Source organism: Haemaphysalis longicornis, unplaced genomic scaffold (assembly GCF_048455015.1).
Source record: "Haemaphysalis longicornis isolate Haplotype H1 unplaced genomic scaffold, Haemaphysalis longicornis Haplotype H1 scaffold_8, whole genome shotgun sequence".
NCBI classification, from domain to species: Eukaryota; Metazoa; Arthropoda; class Arachnida; order Ixodida; family Ixodidae; genus Haemaphysalis; species Haemaphysalis longicornis.
This window is the reverse complement of record NW_027526445.1, coordinates 54,499,724-54,522,405: the sequence shown is the minus strand read 5'-3', so window position 1 is coordinate 54,522,405 and position 22,682 is coordinate 54,499,724. Positions and strand designations below refer to the sequence as shown.

Genomic DNA, 22,682 nt, shown 5'->3' with positions numbered 1-22,682 from the left:
TAGTCGAATTGATCTTTGGGTTACTTAGAGTTCATGGGCTTGGCATAGAATATTTTGTAGTTTTGGAATAAATTCTTATCTATCAAAAATTGATTGCGCACATTTATGGCAGGAGTGGAGCGTGCAAAATACCTCAAGCATAAACATTTGTTCTGATCTTTGTTTAAAGATCCACAGGAACACATTACTAATATGTTCTTTTCACTTTTTTGACCAAAAATCACACATTGCAAGCTTCCATACGCAAGGCTGACTTGTCGACTGTCCTTAGAGGCGAGCCTCTATGCTATTTTGCTTTCCTCAAGCAATGGTTCCACCCACATTTTCACTGGAAACGATACCGTTCCGGTAATACGTTCTTTGAACTTGCATGCTCTTTAAAGGCTGAAACATATCAGTTCAAAATGAGCAGGCAAATAAGCGAAAAGCGGCAATCGCAAGAACGTGAAACAACCTTCTAGCGCTACAGCCCACCATTGCCAACACAATGCTCTATTCACCTTCCAACTCACTGCGTCGTGGCCGTTTGTAAGAACAATGCTTATAGCCAGCAGGAACGACGTCTCCAACTGGGCCCGGCCGCTTTCTCCTCGACACATTTTTTAAGGTAGCCGCACGTGTATTCGAGATGAGGGTGCCATCTGCGTGTTTGCTTTTCATCTTTCTAGCAACACGCGTCAACAGCGCGAGACTGGTCGGCGGTTGGAGACACCAAAACCCTTTGAGCAATCCGAGATTTTTTGAACTCGCCCATTTCGCTCTTTCCGGTGAGAACAAGGGCCATGGCATACCAGGTGCTGCGATCAAGCTGAGAAGCGTTGCCACGCAGGTGAGTTGTGCCTCAGAGGTTCTGATTGCTTTGTTGTGTTCAACTCAATATAATCGTTAATAATGTGAGTCGTGAGGTGGTTCTTTGACATTACGTTAAAGGAGATAATCGGTTATCCCGTAAACGTTGCTTTTCAAGAGAATGCGAACCAAAGGTAATAATGGTTTGAAGGAAAGCCGTGTAAGCATATTTGTGGTACCGTTGATTTATAGGGCCAAAGAATAATGGGGATGCGTTGCTTAGATATTACTATCCACCGCCCTATAGCTTTATTAAAAAATAACTACACGTCTGATATATTGTTCGCAGCACAGAGGTGACACAAGAGAAATACACTATTTTACTCATTTTGAAGGACGAGAACAGTGCTTTACAATCCTGACAAAAAATATTTTGAATAGGGGGGGTTCTCGCTGAATAAGTCAAATACGTACGTTTTTCGAATTCACCTCTCGGGACCGTACTTAGCCTGGTTAAACATCTCTACACTGAGAATAAAGGCTTAGATCAATACAACGTACGTTTTTGAGCCCTTTTACGGCAGCCAAAAATTTACCTTAGCTTTCTGTGAATTAGACAGATGGTGACACATACGGCACGTTATCTATTGTACAAACAGCCCTTTCGGCGGTGGAATTGGTCACTTGCCTAAGGCTCCACTACTGATCAAGAATAATGCTAATATCGAGAAAACGTACAAGGGAATCATTTTCATGCGCAGCACTTTGGTATTCTATACTGTGATTTTACGGCCTTGCTGTCTTCGTGATATAAGCGAACGCTGGGCACACCAAAGACTGATAGAAATCATCGGGGAAGAGTGTGGTGAAATTTTGAGGTATGGGGTGGTTTTTCAAGGCGGCAGTGCTCCACAGAAAGTGCGAGGGGGAAGTAGGCTGAGCCCTTACCAGACACATCTGTGAAAGCCGCCCTCGCCATCTAGTGGTACTTGAGAAAAGAAATGCAAAACCAGACATCCATAATGCAAGAGTCTTTTTCTTTTAAGTTCACAAAAGGCGCAGAGGCCCATAATGCGCGGCGCGCTGCTTTCACCAGTCCTTAGGTTCCTTCGTCGTCCTCCTGGTTGGGTGGGTAATCCGAACCACGTGACATGGGCGTGGGACGCTCAAACACGATTTCAAACAACACACTCTGCGGCACCGACGCGATGCGAGAGAAAGTCGTAGTGTTCCGCCCCGCCATGCTTTCGCTGATCACCCGATCACTTCCTGAAACAGAGTAGCCATGTACATTGACTGCGAAGAGTGCAGTTTGTGCTGTGGACAAATTTTGTATTAGGGAGTATCATGATCATCAGCCATTTTTATCGCCGTTAAAATTATATCCACCTCAAGGAGGAAGCTTTAAGCGTAGGCTTCCAACCGGTCTCATGTGGCCATGCCTCAATCTAACTTTTGAAATAGAATTTTGTATTTCATCCTTACGTTGATATATTTGCGTTCCCATAGGCATAGTGCAATTTTCGGTAGGTACCCTGGCAACCGGATGGGCCAGCAGCTCCTACTTACGCGCGTAACGTGCCTCGCTCTTATTCACTTCTTTGTTCTGGTGTCAGCTACAAATTATTCCAGGGAAGCTGCTCCCTTAAAACAAAATGCAAGTTTCCTATTCGAGAAAATAACCACAAGTAGGCTTTCTTCAATAAAATATTAGGCCCTTTATTTTTTTTCAAGATGTTCCTAAGGCCCCTGTTCTTAACCCATCACTCGGATTGATAGGACGCCAGTCTTTTCAATCCGATACGTAGCCGACTGTTCAATATCAGTAAGTGCTCCCTCACTGCATCTTCAACCAACGTTCCCATTTTCAATTTTTACGTGGTTAGGTTATGCTCGGACAACTCGTAAGTGACTGTTGCAGTCAGCTAAGTTCTAAATATTGTCATAACATAGGTCATGTTTTACTCATCTGGATTAATGCGCACGGAACAAATGCTTCGTTAGGCGAAAACCAGGCATTGTGAGCAACAGATGAGCTCTAAACTCCAAGTATCCGGAAATATACGCCTCGAGCAGTGCCTGTAGGGGCGCCACTGAAATCCCCCTAGCGGCCCGCTTTAAAACCAACAGCCGCGGGAGTCTCCGGCGCAGTCCCCATTATTGCCGCTGCTTTTCCGCAAGTTCACGACTAATATTTAGCGCCTGTATGGATTGGAAATACGCATTTATGTGAAGCAGTCAACTTGTTCGAAAATGCAACGTATTTATGAGAGTGGGAATGTTTCTGATAGGGTTGTAGTGTGCTACAATCGGCGTTTATAAGCACCGAGTGCGTGTCACAGACCGGGGTAGTGAAACCCGCATGTTGCATGGCGCTGATTGTTTCTCTACTTCCTTGAAATTTACTAACAGTGTGTCCGTAAGCAGATTTTTCTCAGATGGTCATGCTACGGCTATAAACTACGATGTAAATCAGTTTTGTGCGTTTACATAATCTATCGGAACCCTCATACCTGACAGCACGCCAGTTATGCTTGCCAGTATCATACCTAAGATATTGATCACTACCCCAGAGAAGCCAAATGTGGTATAAATTTCACTAACACTCTACGACAGAAGTACGATAGATAATCCAAAATTATAGTCGGGAATCAGCACACGACGAAAATTTAATGCTGGGTGGTCTTGTCGTGAAGGGAGCGCTCGCAAAAAATTCATCTGTTACATTTATCTTCCGCCAGCTGCGCGGAGATGGGCATATAGAGTAATCCGCGCCCGCGACTAAACCACCAGCAAAATCTAGCACAAACTGAAATTAGAGAGACTTATTAGATACCACACTTTTTTAAGGACACATTTTATCGCTTGTGAACTGCCTACCCGGTATTCCTTACAAAATGCGTCCGAGAGCGATCAGACATTCATTGATGTCGAAAAACAAAAGAAAAGTGAACGCGCAGCTTCTGTGTGTGATACACGTTCATTCCTTGATTTCACTCCGCATTTGAACTCAACAGTAGTTAAGCAAGCCCCTACCCCCTCCCTCGTCCTATGCCTTGCGGAAGAGAAGCGCATTCCGCATCTAGTTAGTCCTACCTGGATTAAATTTAGTTGAGCGTCCTGGGAATTTCCGAAGCTACACTGGGTTTTTCATTCCCGTACGAGCAATTCCCAATTTTCCCGACTTCGAGAACATTTATTTTAGATGCGACTGCATGTCATTCACTCGCCTTGTCCCTGCATCCGGCGTCGTTAGCGTTGTCATTGGCGTGCGCCCCTCCCCCATTCTTCTCACCGCGCAAGCTGCGCTCTCCGCCGCTCACCCCCTCTCCTCTCCGATAGCGAACACTCTCTCGCGAGGGGCATTGGATTGGATTCGATTGGATTGGCTTGGCTTGGCTTGGCTTGGCTTAGATTGGATTGGATTGGATTTGGATTGGATTGGATTAAAGTGGATTGTGTTGGATTGTGTTGCGTCATAGCCGCGGCAGACGCACTGGCGCCTGCGCGTCCCCTCACCGTTATGCGCGCTATAAAACGGGGTGCCTGCGCCGCTCGTCTCCATTGTTCCAGCGCCGTTCCTCCGCTGTCCAACGCTGCAACGTGAACCCCCTATGCGTCGCATCTGCACAGGAGTTCCCGGGAGGGGAGGTGGGAGATTCTTTCCATGGTTTTATTACCTTACCTTCGTTCATGCTATAACTCGTGAGTGGAACATATTTCACAAAGCACAGCCCTTGAGGATAATTAACATTTTCGCATGGCTTATATTCCCATAAAGGGCACAAGCAAGAATTGGGTAATCAAATAATCAAAACATGTTTTTCTCCGGCGTGCATATTCGAAACAAAGCCGCATTTGTTGTCACACTGCAACACTAAACACACCACTCACTGTGCCAGTAGCAGGTCTAAACGGAGCGACAAAGAATTCACGTGTGCCCGACGTATTCGGAAATGACAGCTGTGATATGCTGCCGCCGTCGCCGACGCCCGTAAGAGCTGCCAAAAAGCGTTAAGAACCTCGTCCCCTGATAGCGTTCGTTGGCGTTCGAGCAGTCTACAAGACGCAGCTGTTTTTTTTTTTTGAAGTGCCCTAAACCTACTGTTAGCTTACGGACATTACCATAACACGTTGTCGAGGGCACGGAAAGACAAAAATTAGCGAAAAAATCACGCCATATCCACGGAATGAATAATGATAAGTGGGGCGAAGCTCGAGAGGGGGAGATCATCGGTAACCGTAACTCTCCCGTGAAAGTTCGCCCATTACATCATTAAGAAAGACGTAAGACTGTGTGCGTACATTGTACAAATCAACTTTTATTTTCGGAGTCAATGCTCCCAGGCCCAGACCTGGTGAAAACCCCCCGCCATCGAGGACTACCCCGCACCTCCACCCCAATTTGTCACGTAGGATGGGACACAACGGTAAAGAAAGAACTTTTATTTAGGGCGAACTTGTGCCCGAACAAGACGAGAGGAAACGAGCAAAGGTCCTTGCGTCTCGTTCGATCTCCGAGAACGATTGCCTGCGTTCGTGGCGTGATCTCTTGCGTGATCTCCCCCTCGCAGTGCACGTGCACTCGCGCCTCCGTTGTCGAACACAGACAAGCTCGCGCTCCCGGTGCCGAGTTTGCGCTGCCGGTTGCAGCCGGTTCTTGCGCGTGCAACGCGGCCCATTTTGCGACATCTCCGAAAGCATGCGGTGGTCACGTACCACGAGACACAAGGGATGGACAGACCCATGGCTTTAGGAGCTTCGCCCCTAAAAGAACCCAAACAGGGCATGACGCCCTATCAGCCGCGCAGCGCTGATCCCGTGGACGCCGCATAGAAGTTGCGGCATGTGGCGCAGCCATCCGGAAGCTTGAGTCGTATCAATGAAAACATCTGTGGCATCAACGGGAATTAAACCGGCGGTCGCAGTGAGATTACAACGTAAGCTATTTAGCGACGACTCTATCCTTGCGGCCCACAAAACATGTGTTGTGAAATACACCTAAGCCTCCAAACCATCCCTAAGCCAAATATAATTATTACTACCACTGCGACACTCGTTTGTTAAATTGGGTGGGCCTTGGGCTTAATCCACGAAGCTACTGCAGTGCAGACGGCTAGCTTTTAAATACGGATCTAAAAATGACCTTTGAATTGGTCCCATCAACAAACGTAATGGAAAACTGATGATGACAAGATTCGTGAATAAAAGGAGAAGGATTGGAACGTACGCACTTCCTGTGAAAGGCGAGTAACCGAATTCCCACGTTGTACGGAACGCCGCTCGAGTGGTGCACTTAAATCACTTGATGGGCTTTTTAAATGCGAAGGCATTGTAGCTTTTTGTGATGATAATTTTCTTCTGCTTCGGGTGTCTGTCATGCTGCTTTAACGAGGCTACCTTTTTACGATACCCAGTGCTCAGTACGGACTTCCGAATGGTCTTTGGACTCGTAATATATCTACTAAGTGTATTTGGCCAGTCACGTTGACACTTGGCGTCAAAAGGCCGCAACCGATTGTACATTTACTGTTGGCCGCAAAATCAGCACACCCTTCCCGAACAACTATATAACCGCTGCATTGGACTGGACAGTGAACAGTTTCCGTCAGAGAGTGGAGTGATAGTAAACTGTATTTGTGCCAACGGCGGTTACGGAGCCATCACCACGTGGGAACGTTTCTCCTAAGTTCAGGCGCCCTTTGGCCTAGGCTGCACACCTAGCAAGCTTGACCTAAGAGATATGGGCAGCACGTTGCGAGCTGGTCACGAGGCTTTCCTAGAGGTTCACTGCCTATTTACGTATTGCCACTGCGCTGGTCCTCGTGCATAAAAAGCGCGTAAGCCGATGTAGGTGCCTCAAATTATTTTGTACACGTGGGTTTTTATTTTATTACGCCATTCTTTTAAACGCTATGGGAAGTTTGCAACAACACATTCTAAGCCATTTTGGGCTCATTCTCTCCAGACTAACTTAACAGTAAAAATTTAGAGCAGTAGCACTACTCTGAAAATTCGAGACATGCGGAGCTATGTTCGGAAAATAACTGTACTTGTCTATGTTATGGGGACCTACTATATTCAGCGAACAAAAGAGAGATAGTTCTAACAACTTTCTGCGTAATTAAAAAAAACTGTGCTATGACTTTTTTCATTATAGTTTTGATAGGGTAAGAGTTACAGCTATCGTCTGTCATCATACTCCTTCCAAATACTGCTTTGTATTGCAGCATCGTGAGATTTTAACGTTTACAACCTCATTTAAACTATTCGTGCAAGAAAGTTAAGCTCTATGAAACAAGAATCGTCTCACTTGCCAATTTCAGTGTAAGTTCCCCAAAACACTTATATTCGGTTGAAAGCTACAAACACGGCACGGGAGCGGTGCAGCGAGTAAATGCCAAAATTTGTGGCCGCCACCAGATGGTCGCAAAAGATTTCGGTACGAATCCAATGCAAGCAGCAGCGCTGGGAGCATTTCGGTCAGAATTATCAGGGGGCCAAAATGTTCACCTTTTACATAGCTGCCCAACCTCCCCCGATCAAACATCCAATTGATCTCCTCAATTAAAAGAAATAGTGTCACCTTTTCCCGTGCCCAACCTTAAAAATGTTTCCCTTTATTTGGAAGTATTATCCTACCCCAGTATTTTAATGACCAAAGATCATTCGGGTGGTCTTGCTATTTCATCGTCTCAGTGCCTCAAACACTGCTCTCGAGCCCACTCAGTCGCACAGCGTTTCATCATTTATTGCAGCCCTAATAAAGCGGTAGTTGCACTCGGCCGGTATTTTGACTACTGCTTTTAAAATATGGGTGTGAGCAATTGTATTAACCTTAGCTAAATCCTTGATTCTCTACGGTTGCACGAACACGTAGGCGTTCGCTTGTGCGGTTAACATTTCCTTGTTAAATGTGTGAAAAATATGGTGCAGAATAATTTCTCAGTAATACAAAAGGCCATTGTCATCGTTTGTGTTTGAGGGCGAGTTATGTTTCCTCTAATTGCAGACTGAAATATTTGTATAGACCTAGAGTAGTTGTTTGCATATTTTTGGGAGCTTGTTTTACAATGTTCCCTCCTCTGCTTAGTTCATCCATTGTAATTGCAGGCTCAGCGCATCTTGGTTGTCTGCAGTCCCCTTAACGTCTATTCAACCACCCTTAGTAATCCTTAGAACATCGTGAAACTCGCAATGCTGGTGGTGTAAAGATTGCTCCGCACGTGAAGTCACACCAGAGTACAGAGCATTATATGAAATCATTTCTACAGACAGCCTGCGCGTAATTTTCCTCTTCCGTAACTGAAATCCTGAATTCATTTTTGCGTAGGGAAAACGTTTTGGTTGCCTTTCAAATTCTGCCTTTCTAACCCCCGAAGAATCTTCATCTCATTGTTTTGACACGTGTTGATAAACTTCCTCACGGTAATTAATACACTGCTTTACGAATTGACGTAGTAACCGTTTATGACACTTCCTTTGAGCAGAGGTTTGTCGTATGTTCATGATATTTAAGGAAGCCTATAAGTTTCTTTGTTTACTTTCCTCCTGTAAAATTTGGTTATCTAACGGTGATTATCACCGTTAAGTGGACAATTGGCCTGTTTAAACTACCTTTAGTGTCCTGTTAACACCGTAAACTTCATCTAAAGCGTTAGTCAGACTCATTTTTTGTATACTTGATATACAGGCTTTGTATTAGTCCAAATGCTTGAGATTTATCAATATGCTTGATTTTTGTTCTTCCGATCCTGTGATCCTTGCTTGTTACATCGCATATCAACTTAAAATCTCCCAAAATACGTCTAAGGGGTGGGTCTTAAAGTCAAGTCAATGATATTTTCTGCCTTCTCATAACTAACTTTAAATATTTTTTCTCAATCCAACATTTTTGGGTAAAAGTATAATTTATTCTTAGGTCATTTCTTTCCGAAATTACACATATTAAACACAACCCCTCTACCCCAAATGGCTATATTAAAATTCATCCCAGCAGGTTGACCTGCTGGCTTTTCTGCTTCTTTGCGGTTAGCTTCATTAATCACTAGTTTACACTAATTTTTCCCTTTTTGATTTTGAAACAGCAAACCAGCTCAGCATCGTCTTCAAACGCTGTTTCTATGTCTGCCTAAATTTACCCATTCCTTTGCGTGACAGCAACGGCCGCAACTTGTGCTTGATGCTGGACAAGAAAACATTTAAAAAAATAATCATCTTCGTTGGCAAAAAATAAATTCTTACCCTTTCCTGTTGCATGCTTGGGAAATAACCGAATATCTTGGATTCTTTTTTTTATATAGACAACTGTCCCTGGTGTAATCGTATCATGTGCAACCAAACGGTTTCATACGTAACCTAGATATATACATCAATTAACGTTCCCTCACTCGGAAGTGTTTCAATATGGAACTTTGCTAAGAAAATTTCGGAGCTGCCGTACGCCAACCCGGAGATTTTTCGTCGATTTTGTTGTTTTGCGGCCGTGACCACCCCCATGGTCGACAATCTACAGCTGCCAGACAATGCTAACGATGCATTCGGTTCTTGGTAAAGGAGGGTAATACGGTCCAGTACCGAATTGAGTGCCCAAAACGTTTTCTACTACGCAGTACTGTTTTGGTAATGTAAGCCTCGGTGGTATTGTCGCACTTATCTTCTGTGTAGGGCTGATACCCGTGGTGCTTTCTTTAAAACGAAAGAGTTGAAAGGATGATATGCGTTATCGATTCCAATGTGCTTGAAGTGTTCTCGTCCTTAAGCATTACCTTGAGCAAGCGCACGTTTTTCCCCGAGGAGCCGAAAATGGGTCGCAGAAATGCCACTATATTGATTAGGACAGATAATATAGCAATGACCTTTATTTATTAAGCCTTAGAAGCGGAAGAAAATGTATCGCTGCTAAAAATAAATTGAATGCCCTTTGCCCTTTGCAGGAAGTTTTTTCTTTTCAACTTCTTTTTAAGATGTGTTCATTTTTATTATGTTTGAAAATGAGCACTTTCATACTATTGTAGTCGGGAATCTCTGCGTGTTTATATTAGTTCTGAAATATTTGCTTTATTCTTACAAACACTTATAAATTGTCAATTAAGTTAGAGAACAATGAAGAAGCAGGTCATGCGCTCCCCTTGTCTTTCTTCTAATTGTTTCCATACGCCATGACTGCCACCCGCAGTACCTCTCGCTCGTAGCCAAGACAAGAGCATATAGCACCAATATCGCTTAAAAGGATATGTAAACGTAACCTGCAATGCAAACGATCCCTAGGAATCGAGAAGGCGAAGGTCTGAGGTGCCCCTGTGGGTGAGAAAGCGTGCTTATTGCCCGGCACAAATAAATGTCCATGTCTTGAACAAATACAAATAAACATTACTACGTGTATTTACGCATATTCAAGTGCTCTGAAAGCGAAGAAAAGGCGACACTGAACAATCACTTCTCAACTGCCATAGTCCACATGAGTCTCTGTCTCCCTTTTGGTTCTTCGTTTTGTGGGTTGAATTATTTCAACAAGCAGAATGGTCGCACACGCCGCAATCTTGTCAGAATCTCCTTTTTTATGGCTTAAATTCAACTGTTTTTTTCACAGACCACCAAGAGTAGATTATTTGGAGCACGCACAATGGTATATCTCTGGCACTCTCACATCAGGGTTCCTGACCAAACTTTTCTTAAGCGCAGGAAACTTGCGGGGACGGCTCTCTGGTAACGCACTCGGCTCTTGCACTGGAGAGCCGGGCTCTAATCTCAGGGGACCACATAGTGCAATTTTTTTATTCTTTGTCAACAAAGAATAAGCACTGTCAACAAAAAGTGGGTTTGTGTCTTTCAAGCTGTTCAAACAGCTTTCTTTCTCTTCTATTCGTGTATTTTCTTTAATAAAGTTGGAATGAGTGAAGAATGCCTGACTAATCGTTCTGGTTTGCGATGAATATTTAATTTTGTATTTCAGGTGGTTGCTGGCATAAAGTACAAGATAGAATTTGATTTGGTGCCACTTGTTTGCTCTTCTAACAAGGTACAGTGCTCAGTTCCAGTCCCGAGGAAAAATATGATGGAAGGTTACAAAATATTTTTCTAATAATCTGGGACAGAAGTTTCGTAAGCAAAAAGGCAACGTGAATGTGGTTGTCTTTTGACCGCTTGTGACATTCATCGGAACATAAATTTAGAAACCGCGTTTTTGTTCCAAATACACCGATGTGTAAGTATACTTTTTTCGGAAAAATGTTCATTTCTCTTTCTCCCAACTCAACTGCAGAAATCGTCTTCCCTCTCTCTTCGCCTAGGGGAAGGGGCAGAGAAGAGGAGAGAAAAGAGAGAGACGGGCGAAGAGAGAGTTAATTAAAGCGGAGAGTTGGGCGAGTTGGTTACTGACTGATGAACTCATACTTCTAGCGAACTTTAACAAAGGACGAAGAAGGAAAAGACGAAACATACGCTGGATGTAATAGGGCTTAGTGAGATTAGGACAGGTGAAGCCTTTACGCTGCTGAAAAATAGACACATCCTATGTAAACGTGGTCTGGTGGACAGAAGAGGACTGGGAGTGGAATTTCTAGTCGATAAAAGCATAGCTGGCCACTTAGACGAATACTGCGGCAATAACGAAGGGGCAGCCGGTCTTGTAATTAGTCTTAATAAGTGGTACAACCTCCAGGTGGTAGATCCCCACTGTGCGCCTAAATCCAGCCACGACAACTAGCTAGTTTAATGCTTCTGTGAAGGTATGGAATCGGCAATGGCCGAAGTCAAAACATAGTATACCGTAGTTATGGGAGACTTCAATTGTAAAGTAGGCAAGAATCAGGCTGGAGGCATGGCAGTTGGGAACTATGTTCTGGGCTGTAAAATAGCAGGGGAGACCTACTAGTCGAGTTCGTAGAACGGAATAATCTCCGCATCAAGAACATCTTCTGCAAACAGGAGAGCCGGACGTGGACGTGGAGGGGCCCTAATGGGGATCATGAAAATGAAATAGACTGCATGTTATGCGATTATTATCCTGATAATTATCATTTTATAGGATGTGTAAGTGCTCGGAAGGGTAAGGTGTAGTTACCACCAGTATGGTAAGATCTCGAATTAGGCTAGATTTGAGGAGGGAGCATAACAAGCTTGTACGTAAGAAGGCGATCAATGAGTAAGAGGCAAAGTAGAAAAATTTAGGATCCCGCTGCAGAAACGGTATTCAGCTCTTACCGAGGAAGCGGAGTTTACGACATACGAAGCCAGCGGTAACCTTGCAAGCCTTATCACGGAGTGTGCAGTAGAAGTCGGGGGCACAAAGGCTAGAAAGTATACTGGTAAACTTTCCCGGGAGACTAAAGATCTAGTTGGGACACGGAAAAACATGACAATCTCCACCTCAGCTGACAGAATAGATTTAGCAGAGCTTTCCAAGTTAATCAAGAAGCGTAAGACAGCTGACATACGGAAGTATAATGTGGAGAGGATCGAATACGTTGTAAAGAACGGAGGTAGCCTCAAAGCAGTAAACAGGCGTCTTGGCGTGGGGAAAAATCATAAGTATTTACTTAACGACAAGCTAGACAATGTCATCACATATCAGGATAAAATAGTCATAGTACCCTAAGAGTTCTATAGAGATCTGAACAGTAGCCAGGACATCCAGGATAATGCCGAACGAGAAGGTCGTTCAGATAAGATAACCATCCAACCAGCAACGACAGCGAAAGTAAGGAAGGCTTTGAAAGAAACAAAAGGATGCAAAGCACCTCGTGAAGATCAGATAACTGCAGACCTCTTGAAATATGGCGGGCAAATTGTACTTGTAAAACCAGCAACCTGTATACGCAACGCCTAATGACCGCTGGCGTGTGTTTCGTCAGTTACTTCTTTCTCCAGTGTTAAGGTTCACTAAAATCATAAGCTCATTAGTGAGGGTAGAGGTTTTAATGTTCCGGGAAGTCAGCGAAGTGTTCAGATATGAAAACGTAAAAAACTATGGCCTTTGGATTATATTATATATGACTGGGTCCCACTAGAGGCGTTTTACACTTGCCTACCTTGAGTCAAAACCTGTCATGTCCGGGCTAGAAAGAATTGGTTTGTGCCTTTAAAGGATTTGTGGATGAATTTTGTTAAAATTAGCGTCTGATTCGATTATCTTGCTGTTCTTGCAGGAATCCCGGTAGCGCGAGTATCAAACATTTTTTTTAGCAGGATTGCGGGTAGTGCTTCTAAGTCTCGAAGCCCTAGTTAAGACTTGGCGGTTTCTTTCCTACATATTAAAAGTAGCTGGGCATTCAGCTCAGCGCTCGAAAGAGGTCAAATGGGAAGAAATCTCCGAACAGAAATGATTTTATGTCATTTTGTCGATATGACATATCCTGAATAGGGCCCTCTTGAAGCCAATTTACATTTCAAACGTCATAATTACTTACCAGCATTGCTTCAATGTTCTTTCAGGTTCCCAGACAACTATATGATGGTTCATACAGAGGGTACGGCTCCCTGCTCTGCGTCATGGGAGTGGTGAGAAAATTTGCCGTAGTTTGCAACTGCTCAAAAAACTTATCGTTAATCGAACATATAGTAGATTGTTTGGCAAGTGGTGAGGAGTTCGAATTTTTTTATCTGGTATTGCGGAGAATTTAGGTGTTTAGATAATTTTTCTTGCTGGAGGTCCACGCTCTTTTTTCAGGCTATTTCTCCATCTTCATTCAGAACCACGAACAGAGATCATCAACTGAATACATTGAGATCAAAAATATATGGGGTTTTCACAAAATATTGATAAAGAACAATATAGCGGTTCCCTAATGTAATCCCAAGATTCTTCCGACTAATGGCGATTGAAAATATATGACGCCGTCAGAAGTTCTATGTGAAATTTTAGCCACAATTTTGGAGAGGACAGTTTTCTCTCATACAAAGCGACCATGAAAAAGCCTAAATACATATTGGCGGTTTTAACACAGCGAAACTAATCCTTGGCTGTGCGGCGCGCCGTAGTGGAGGGCTGCTGAATATTTTGACCAAATGTTGATCCTAAATACTAGCCAAAATCTCACCACACTTTGGTTTTTATTTTTTCATACATCTCCAAAGCGGCCGGTGCGGTCCAGACTGAAACGAGGACCTTGGCCTCAGCAGCACTTCTTAGCTACTACACGACCGTAAGGGATTGCTGTCAAAATTAAAAACAGACACAGGAATTGTAAATTACGTTGACTGTATTTTCAGATATATTTGAAGATGTAATACATTGTAGACTAAGAAGCTCCTTCAACACACACAAGGTCATTTCACCGTATCACTACGGCTTAAAAAAAACAAGTCAACAGAGCAAGCTCTACTTAATATTTACGACAGCATAATAGAAAATATATAGGGAAAAATTTACGCTCGGGTTATTCTTGGACCTACAAAAAGCATTTGAATCTATCAATCATAAAATATTGCTAAGAACACTAAAACAATTAGGAGCACGAGGAGTAGCGGCTGAGCTATTAAGCAGCCATGTAAGTAATAGCGAGAAATTTGGTGAATATAACGGTGCTTCTTCGGAGTTATTGGAAATAGAACACGACGTTCCGGAAAGATCAAAGCTGGGACCGTTGTCATGAATAATATATGTGAATGATTTTCGAAACATCGCTTGTACACGCTAGATAGCCATGTATACCGAGGACACGCACAAAACTTGCTCCGGTAGCCGTACAAGAGAACTCCAGGAAGAAGTAAATAGATATTTAGAAATGTTGTCAAAGTGCTTGCACGAAGATACCTTATAGCTAAATGCATCTAAGACTACCTACATCATTTTTAGACCAATTAACAAGAAGATAGATCAACGAATTTAAATTGAATATCGGGGCAATATTGTTAGCAAAGTCAAAGAGCACAAATTCCTGGGAGTATGGTTTTATGAAGAATTATCTAGCATCCTCATATAAAACACCTAGAAAATGAAGTTTCAAAAATATTGGCGTTCTTTACTTATTAAGAGGTTTAATAATGGTTTGGCTGAAAACACAGCTTTAGAACACTCTTGGCTTTTCTAGACCTTGCTACGGAATACTAGCGCGGGGAACAACCAAAAAAAAACTACAAACGGCTCATCCTCTTACAAAAAAATTTCTCCCTCTATTTGCCAATTTCCACGGACACTAAGTCGACTTGAGAACGGGTCCACGATTTCTTCAGTACAGTATGCATACGGCAAACCAAATTTATTATATACAGCTTTTAGAAGTTGTATACAAAGAAAATCTTCATGCCAAATATAACGAGACAAGCAGTATATACTCATTCAGGTGCGCCAAAATACATACACCGAAATTAAGAACAAACTATCGCAGGTAGTCTTTTAAGTTTAAACCCACCGACATACTAAGCAAAGTTGGAAACCACATTGATTTCAAATGCAGTAAAAACATATTTAAAACACACCCGAAAAAATTCCTGTTAAATCAGAATATCTGCTTCAATGGCTAGAACTGTGGACGTTACTTACACTAGAATAATGCGCAGGGGTTGTATTGTGTTTATCTTTAGAACGCAATCATATTTCAACCCGGGCAGTCCACTTGAACTCTGTGTTACTTCACTCTTCTTTACTCTAATGTACTTTACTCTACCTTCCCCGTATTGCTATTTAATTTTTTGTGCTGTGAATGTTGCTTGAATTTTTATAACTCAAAGATTTGAATTTACACCTTGTTTGATTTGGCTCATTTACTGTACTGTACCGAAGGGGGCTGAGGCCTCTGTCTGGCTTTGTAGCCTTTAGTCCCAGCCTGCCTCCCCGTACTTCTGAGGAAATAAAATCTTTGAAATCTTTGAAATCTTACGTTCATACACATGAAACAAAAATGTTCGGCAAGAAGTAAACTTGAAATCAACTAAAAGGGAGCACGCGATTGGCACAGGCAAAGTAGATTAAGTTTTTATTGATTAAGGGTGGTAATTTTGGGCTCACCAAGAACGAGCTGCAGAAAGATTTTATGCCGACTAGTATATTAGCAAAGGCAGGACAACAAATGGTACTGCAAGGGAGACCTTGTTTGGCGATTTCCCACCACTTAGTGAAACCGGGGTGGAAGAAGTGGTTAAGGGAACAAAATCTCCACGAACCTCCAGGAGATGACCGCATAAAATTTAGAAGAATAAATTACAGAGCAAACACCAGTACTAAAAACATCGCGATTTGATCCCCGGAATTCCTCGAAACTAAAGGTACCGGTTGCCCTAAAAATACTAGCGTAATTTTGGCCACGACTCGTACACATTAAAACAGCAGAAAATGCCCAGACCTAATATCTTCTAGGGTTTTTCACCTGGGTTGATATGTAACCAGTAATGAAATAATAAAAAAACAATATTTTTTAAAAACTCCGGCAACATGCGGAATTAGCAAATGGTACTAACAATTCAACAAAATCTCTATGGCTGGCCAGGTAATAGGAAATTTGCGCATTCTAGTTAATATTTTTCAATTGAACTTAAATTGCGGGATTCCATATGGTTCTCCAGGTGCACTTCGATATAGCAAACATTCAATAGCGACAGAATACACTAGACCTACTTCAGTCTCTCCACGCAAGTATGCAAGACTGCACTGCATGAAAATAGCTTTTGGATATGTCCTCTTGTGCTTGCATAGAAATGCAACTGATCTTCTAAATGAGTTTTCAGTTTAAGGTGAATGCAAAAGCTAGAAAATAAGAGACCATGAGTTATAGCACTGTGGCCCTAATTCCAGCCAAGCTGGAATTCAAAATAATTGTATTCTACACATCTGAAGGAACCAATGCTCCATTATACCGGCATAATTGTTAGTACAACTGCGTTCCAAATATTTTATCAAACATCGCCTTAATATTATAACACAACAGGAACTGGGCAGGTCAATGGCTAAATATTTAAAAAATCGATGATGTATAACAGCTTCGACCGGCACCAAAACGTGTAGCCCTTAAGTTGGTGCTAGTGGTTTTTTTTTTTCATTTGAGATTTATATGACTGAGTAATGCAACTGGAACTTGGCTGTTTTCTCATTCCAGAAAATGAATACCTGCACGACCGTAATATACGAAGTGCCGTGGAGGCAATATGTAAAGGTAACGGCTTTACAGTGCTACCGCTGAATAAAGACGAACACAAAAGAAAGCCATCAATTGGATTAGGAGTTCCGGATACCTCGAACGACCCTATTAAAAATTTTCGACTATGCAACAAATTTGTTTCATCTCTCACCTCAATGGTCCCAACCAAAAAAACACGCAAAAAAACATTGCGCGCCAACTGAATGGAGTGCAAATTCGAGAAAAAATAATGCGATCAATACTTTGTGAACAAAGCCGGGAATTTTGGGGAGAAAAGCAGAAAATATAAAGCGCCCTTCTATACTTTCTCACAGAAAGCCTTTCCCAAGTCGCTGCGGCACGTAGTAAAACAAAGTAAACTTGAGTTTTATTGGAATATGTAGAGTTGCGAATGTTTATCTTTTGTGAGTCTAACAGGGCGCGTGTTTGTTATGAGACAAGGGCCAATCCCTCAAGAAAATATCAAAGAAAGGGAGGCAACTTAACATGGCCAGAAAAGAAAGCTAACTTGGAAAGAATGAATGGGGTTCTAATGGCATAACCAAATGCATAATTCGCCGGAGAAATGTGTGATAATTCCTGATTAGGGGTAAACTCAAGCTGTTGCCAGCTAGGTTTCCTAACATTATTCCATGGGCTCGTAGTTGCAATAAAGTTTGTGAATTTGCAATAACAAATAACTTTTGCAATCCCAAAAGTCAGAAAGCTTGCAGACAAATGTTTTAGGACCTTCAAAGCAAGACGGATTTGCAGTGTTCCAAAAAGAAGTTAAGTGGAGGCAGGCCTGCGTGGCTTGGATGGAGGCACAATTGCCAGAAAATGAAATTCTAATACTGGCTTAGGAAGGAGGTGAATCTATCTCTTTTAATAAATAGCTTAAGACGATGCAAAATTGAGTTATTACAGTAAGGGGCTCATTTTAGTGCACTTTTCACACGAAACATAAACGCGGTAGTAAACTTGTGCTCGGCCATTCAATCAATATTAGTACATACTCCGTACTGAGAATATGTTACGTAATATATAGAAATCCTGCCCGTAGTACTGATTTTGTACGGGATTGAAGCTTTTTTTTGCTGGGTGAGTGGCCGTAGATATTATAACCACGTAGTTCAGCATATCGTGACACCGAAATAGGCTAGTTGCTCGTTCCCTGAAACAAGACAATATACGTCTTCAGATCTGCTTTGATTTGCTGACACAAATTGTTCACAACCCTCCAAGAAAATGTTGCGGTTACGGGACTTCATATAATCGTGTAGGTTGAGCGCCGTCATCATTTGAGCTCCAGGCTGGGATAGGTCAAGGTCCTCTTCATTGTGCAATTGATGATAAAAGGGCACAGCTGCCGATCCGCCCAAGTGTTTATGATATGTGTACGGTAGCCAAAGATATTTGTTGCCGTTGATGCAGATTTGCGATACATAATTACGATACCCGAGCTTGAGGGTAACAGATAAGAACAGCAGCAGCTCAGCCCAAATTGTAATGTGGCCTATTCCTTTCTGCTGGCACACCGACAAAGAACGTCGAATTTCTTTTACGTAGATTGAAAACGCTACTTCCCTTTGATTCAGTACACATACAATAAATATTGGTGGAAAACGACGCAACTATGGCTCCGAATATTAGAGAGAAAACGGCAACTACGGCACTTTCTGCGACCTAGTAAGCAAGTTCCTGGGGGTCCTCCAGCCATGGCAGCATCGGCCGCGGCTCACACAAATGAAGTTGATCGAGCAGAGGGATCGATTGGTCGCGGCCGGAAATCTTTCTAAACGTGCCCACATATCCGGCATTGCCAGATATTGACGAAAGCAATGTCAAGAGCAATGTGCACATCGCGCGTCAACATAGAAACCACGGCGTGCCCTGCTGCGTTTGTCATTTTGCCTAAGTGCTCCGGTGGCGTAATTTTTAGAATAGACCTTTTGACGGACAACGGTGCAATAATTGATCTACAGACAAAGTTGATAACCCGAAGAAACGCACAAAACAGGTAATGTGATCGCGGTCGCTGAGTTTGAATGCGCACACGCAGATACCTTCCTGCTTCTGCGACCGATTGACCTGAACCCGGCGCTACCGCAAGAACAACAGAACCAAGAATTGGCTTTTCTGCGCCGCTACAGCGAGTATTTTTCGCGGAACTCAAACTTTTTTTCAGGCACCTCTCGCGAAGCACCGAATAATAACCGAAGGTGGAGCCCGAACTGTCCTACAGTCATCAGACCGCCTGTCTTCACACGAGCGGAAAGCCAGCCGGACACAAGTCGAAGACATGATTAGCGACGGCATTACACAGCCATCGAAAAGCTCCGCGGCTGCGGCGGTCGTATTTGTGAAGAAAGAAGATAACACATTAAGGTTTTGCGTTGACTAAGGGCGACTGAACAAAATCACCAAAAAGGACCTGTACCCCATGCGACGAATTGACAACGGCCTCAACCACCTCTGTCACGCGAAGTACTTCTCTTAGATAGATCTCAAGACAGGCTACTGGCAAGTTAAAGTGGAAGAGAGACACCGAGAAATAACTGCATTTATAACCCCAGACGGTCTATACCAGTTCAAGGTAAGTCCGTTCGGGTTGTGAACGGCACTAGGAACGTTTTAAAGAGTCATGGATAGCGTGACGGCTGGCCTGAAGCGGCACACCTGTCTCGTATACTTCGACGACGTTGTGGTATTCGCCCAAACTTTCGACCAACACCTTGCAAAGTTCCAGACTGCCCTTCAGGCTACTCGCACGTCTGGGTTAACGCTGACGCCTAAAAATGCCGCTTCACGTACGAGGCACCCCAGATTTTGGGCTATGTCGTAACGCCGCGGGGATAGCCGTGCTTTACGCAAACGCGACATACCGGAGGACTCCGTCCCTAGTCTTATTTTCAACGTCGACGTTCATAAACAGCATATCCGCGATCGCCTTGTTCAATCGTTCTGTTAATCTGTTCGTTCATGGGTGCTACGCCGGCGTTCTTTGGCGATCCTTGTTGTTGTAGAGTAAGGTTCTTTGCATAAGTCCCGCCGTAAAGGTCGCCCGCGGTCAGTGATTGAGATTTCAGGGCCTCCATACGGGAGCGCAACTTGGTTTATAAAGAACTTCGGGACTTGTTGAGCAGTCCCCCTTGGAAGAGCGGCGGTGTCTCGGTAGCGCGTCATGTAGTCAGTCACTATACGGCAATCCACTTGTTCCCGGGTCGTGATGTAGGAAAGGGCCCAGAAGGTCCATAAGGCCTCGATGGTACGGTGATTGGCTGGAGAAGTCGGGCGGGGCTCGTTTGCGGCGTTTTTCTTCACAGCAGCCCCGTGAGCTCCGAATGAGGTGAGTGACGTCGGATGTACGGCAGTTCCAGTAGTACTTCGCCTTGATTTTTCTAATACTGAGAGCTCTTCCGAGACGTCTTGAAGACGGGTCGTCATGGCACGCTTGAAAAATTTTGTCACGAAGGTCTGCGGGAATGACAGGAAGACAATTAGTTCTCATTCCGGGGCTGAAAGTTTTCTTCACGAAGACGGGAGTTTTAAGGCTGAATGCTGCGAAGTTACGATTGAACGCCCTAAGCACGGCGACATTGCATTCTTCGAGGTAGTCGATCATGACGCGTAAGTCGGTGCCAGCACGCTGCTTGGGGCTAGGTCACTCTCCGTCACGAGTCTGAAGAACGCGCAGTCATTATCGGAATCTTGTAGGGGTGGCTCGACGGCAACACGGGACAGGCAGTGGGCGTCGGAGTGTTTCCTGCCGGCGTAATAGGTGATTGCAACGTCGAAAACTTGCAGGTGCAAGCTGCACCGCTAAAGACGGCCACAGGGGTTCTTCAAATTTTCAAGCCAACACAGGGCATGGTGGTATGTCACTAGCATAAATGGTCTGCCATACAGTATATGGTCTGCCATACAGTATTGGGTGAAGTTTTTAAATGGCCCATATAATTGAGAGGCATTCTTTCTCAGAGGTTGAGTAGTTTTCTCCTCCTTCGACAGACCACGGTTGGTATAGGCGATTACTTTCTCGCTACTGCTTTGGTTTCGGACGAGGAGGCCACACGAGAATATTTCGCTGGCGTCCGTGTGCATTTAAGCTTTTTCGTTTTCGTCGAAATGAGCGAGCGCGGGCCGGTTGAGCAGGCATTGTTGCAGCTCGAAGAATGCTTTTTCCTGGGCGTTCTCCCAAGTGAAAGGGGTGCTATCTTTTGTCAAGCGCGTGAGTGACTATGGAATGCGTGCAGTTTGCGACAAAGCGCCGGTAGTATGCGCACAGTTCGGGAAATGTTTGCACGCTTTGCTTGTCTTTCGTTCTTGGAAAGTTTGCTATGGCTGAAGTTTTCGCCGGGGCAGTCGTGACTTCCACGGCGTGGGCGACATAGCCCAAAAACTGGAATTCCTCGTACCCGAAGCGGCACTTTTTTCAGTTGTCAGTGTTAACCCAGACGTGCGAGTAGCGTCAAGTGCAGAGTCGAACCTTGCAAGGTGGTTGTCGAAAGTTCGGGCGAATACCACAATGTCGTCAAGGTATACGAGACCAATTTGCCACTTCAGGCCAGTCGACACTAGGTCCATAACTCCTTAAAAAGTTCCTAGTGCCGTGAACAACCCCAACGGCATCACCTTGAACTCGTAAAGGCGTTCCGGGGTTATGAATGCAGTGTTCTCTTGGTATCCCTCGTCTACTTCTATTTGCCAGTAGCCTGTCTTCGGATCCATCTATGAGAAGTACTTCGCGTGGAAGAGGTGGTTGAGGCGTCGTCAGTTCGTCACATGGGCTACGCGTCCTTGTTGGTGATTTTGTTGAGTCGCCGGTAGTCAACTCAAAACCTTAATGTGCCCCCTTTTTTCTTCACGAGTACGACCGGTGCAGCCCGGGGCTTTTCGAAGGCTGCATAATGTTGTCGCTAACCAAGTGTTCGACTTGTGTTCGGATGGCTTTCCGCTCGTGTGAAGACACGCAGTATAATGACTGTAGGGTAGGTCGGGCTCCATCTTCGAATATTATTTGGTGCTTCGCGAGAGGTGCCTGACACTACTTTGAGTTCGACGAAGCACACTCGCTCTAGCGACGCAGAAAAGCTAATAATTGGTTCCCGTTCTTCTTGCAGTTGCGCCGGGTTTACGTCGAAGTGGTGCGGAAGCTTGATGGTATCTGCATGTGCGCTTTCAAATTCGGCGACCGCGATCCCGTCACTTGTTCCTGCGTTTCTTCGGGCAATGCGACTGCAGCACCCTTGCTTAAATGTCGGTACTCCTTGGTGAAATAAGAGACCAGAACGTGGGATTGGCGTTGCCTAAAGCGCGCGATGCTTCTTGCGACTGAGACGACGACGCGGTTAAGAAGCAACCTTTAGTCACTCTCTGGGATAGCGTGGACGTCAGGAACAGCATCTTCACAGTAGACGGTGATCATCAATGCTTCACCGGGTGGCATGAACATCGGCAATCCTTACAGAAGTACGGTGCTCGGGGTTTAGTTGCGGCGTCATGGAGAGATAAGAGTTAATAGTTATCGTCTTCGTCTGTTCATAAGTTATTGCACCGTTCTTTGTGGAAATGTCCATTCTAAGAATTACGCCAGGTTGGAATTCAAAGTGAACAGCAAATATATCTAAACGACCACTTATGCTCAACCCTGAAACGCCTCCTCTCCCTGGCACTGGCAAAAAAAAAAACGCGAGGTCAAATGGCGGTTCGTGTGGACACGAAACGGAAATATTTTTTGCACAGAAAAGGGAATCAGCCAATCTCGTCCGCATCGAATCCGAAAATGACCTGCGGGACATCGTTTAAGCGGAAAAAATTTGGCGGGAAAGTTTTAGA

General features: G+C 44.0%; 1 protein-coding gene across 1 annotated transcript; it reads left to right on the top strand.

Annotated features, from left to right (window-relative positions):
• The first annotated feature begins 549 nt into the window (after positions 1–549).
• LOC144150242 (cystatin-2-like) lies at positions 550–16,993 on the top strand. Its single transcript, XM_077682096.1, has 4 exons — positions 550–829; positions 10,745–10,810; positions 13,225–13,290; positions 16,824–16,993. The coding sequence occupies exons 1-4, from the start codon at positions 629–631 to the stop codon at positions 16,905–16,907; spliced, it is 417 nt and encodes a 138-aa protein (XP_077538222.1). The 5' UTR covers positions 550–628; the 3' UTR covers positions 16,908–16,993.
• Positions 16,994–22,682: the final 5,689 nt, after the last annotated feature.

What these genes read in the sequence shown, in the direction of transcription:
- LOC144150242 (XM_077682096.1), top strand. Translation starts at nt 629, where the DNA reads ATGAGGGTGCCATCTGCGTGTTTGCTTTTCATCTTTCTAGCAACACGC. An exon ending in TGAGAAGCGTTGCCACGCAG is followed by an intron (nt 830 to 10,744) that starts GTGAGTTGTGCC and finishes TTTGTATTTCAG; the next exon opens with GTGGTTGCTGGCATAAAGTA. An exon ending in TGCTCTGCGTCATGGGAGTG is followed by an intron (nt 13,291 to 16,823) that starts GTGAGAAAATTT and finishes TTCTCATTCCAG; the next exon opens with AAAATGAATACCTGCACGAC.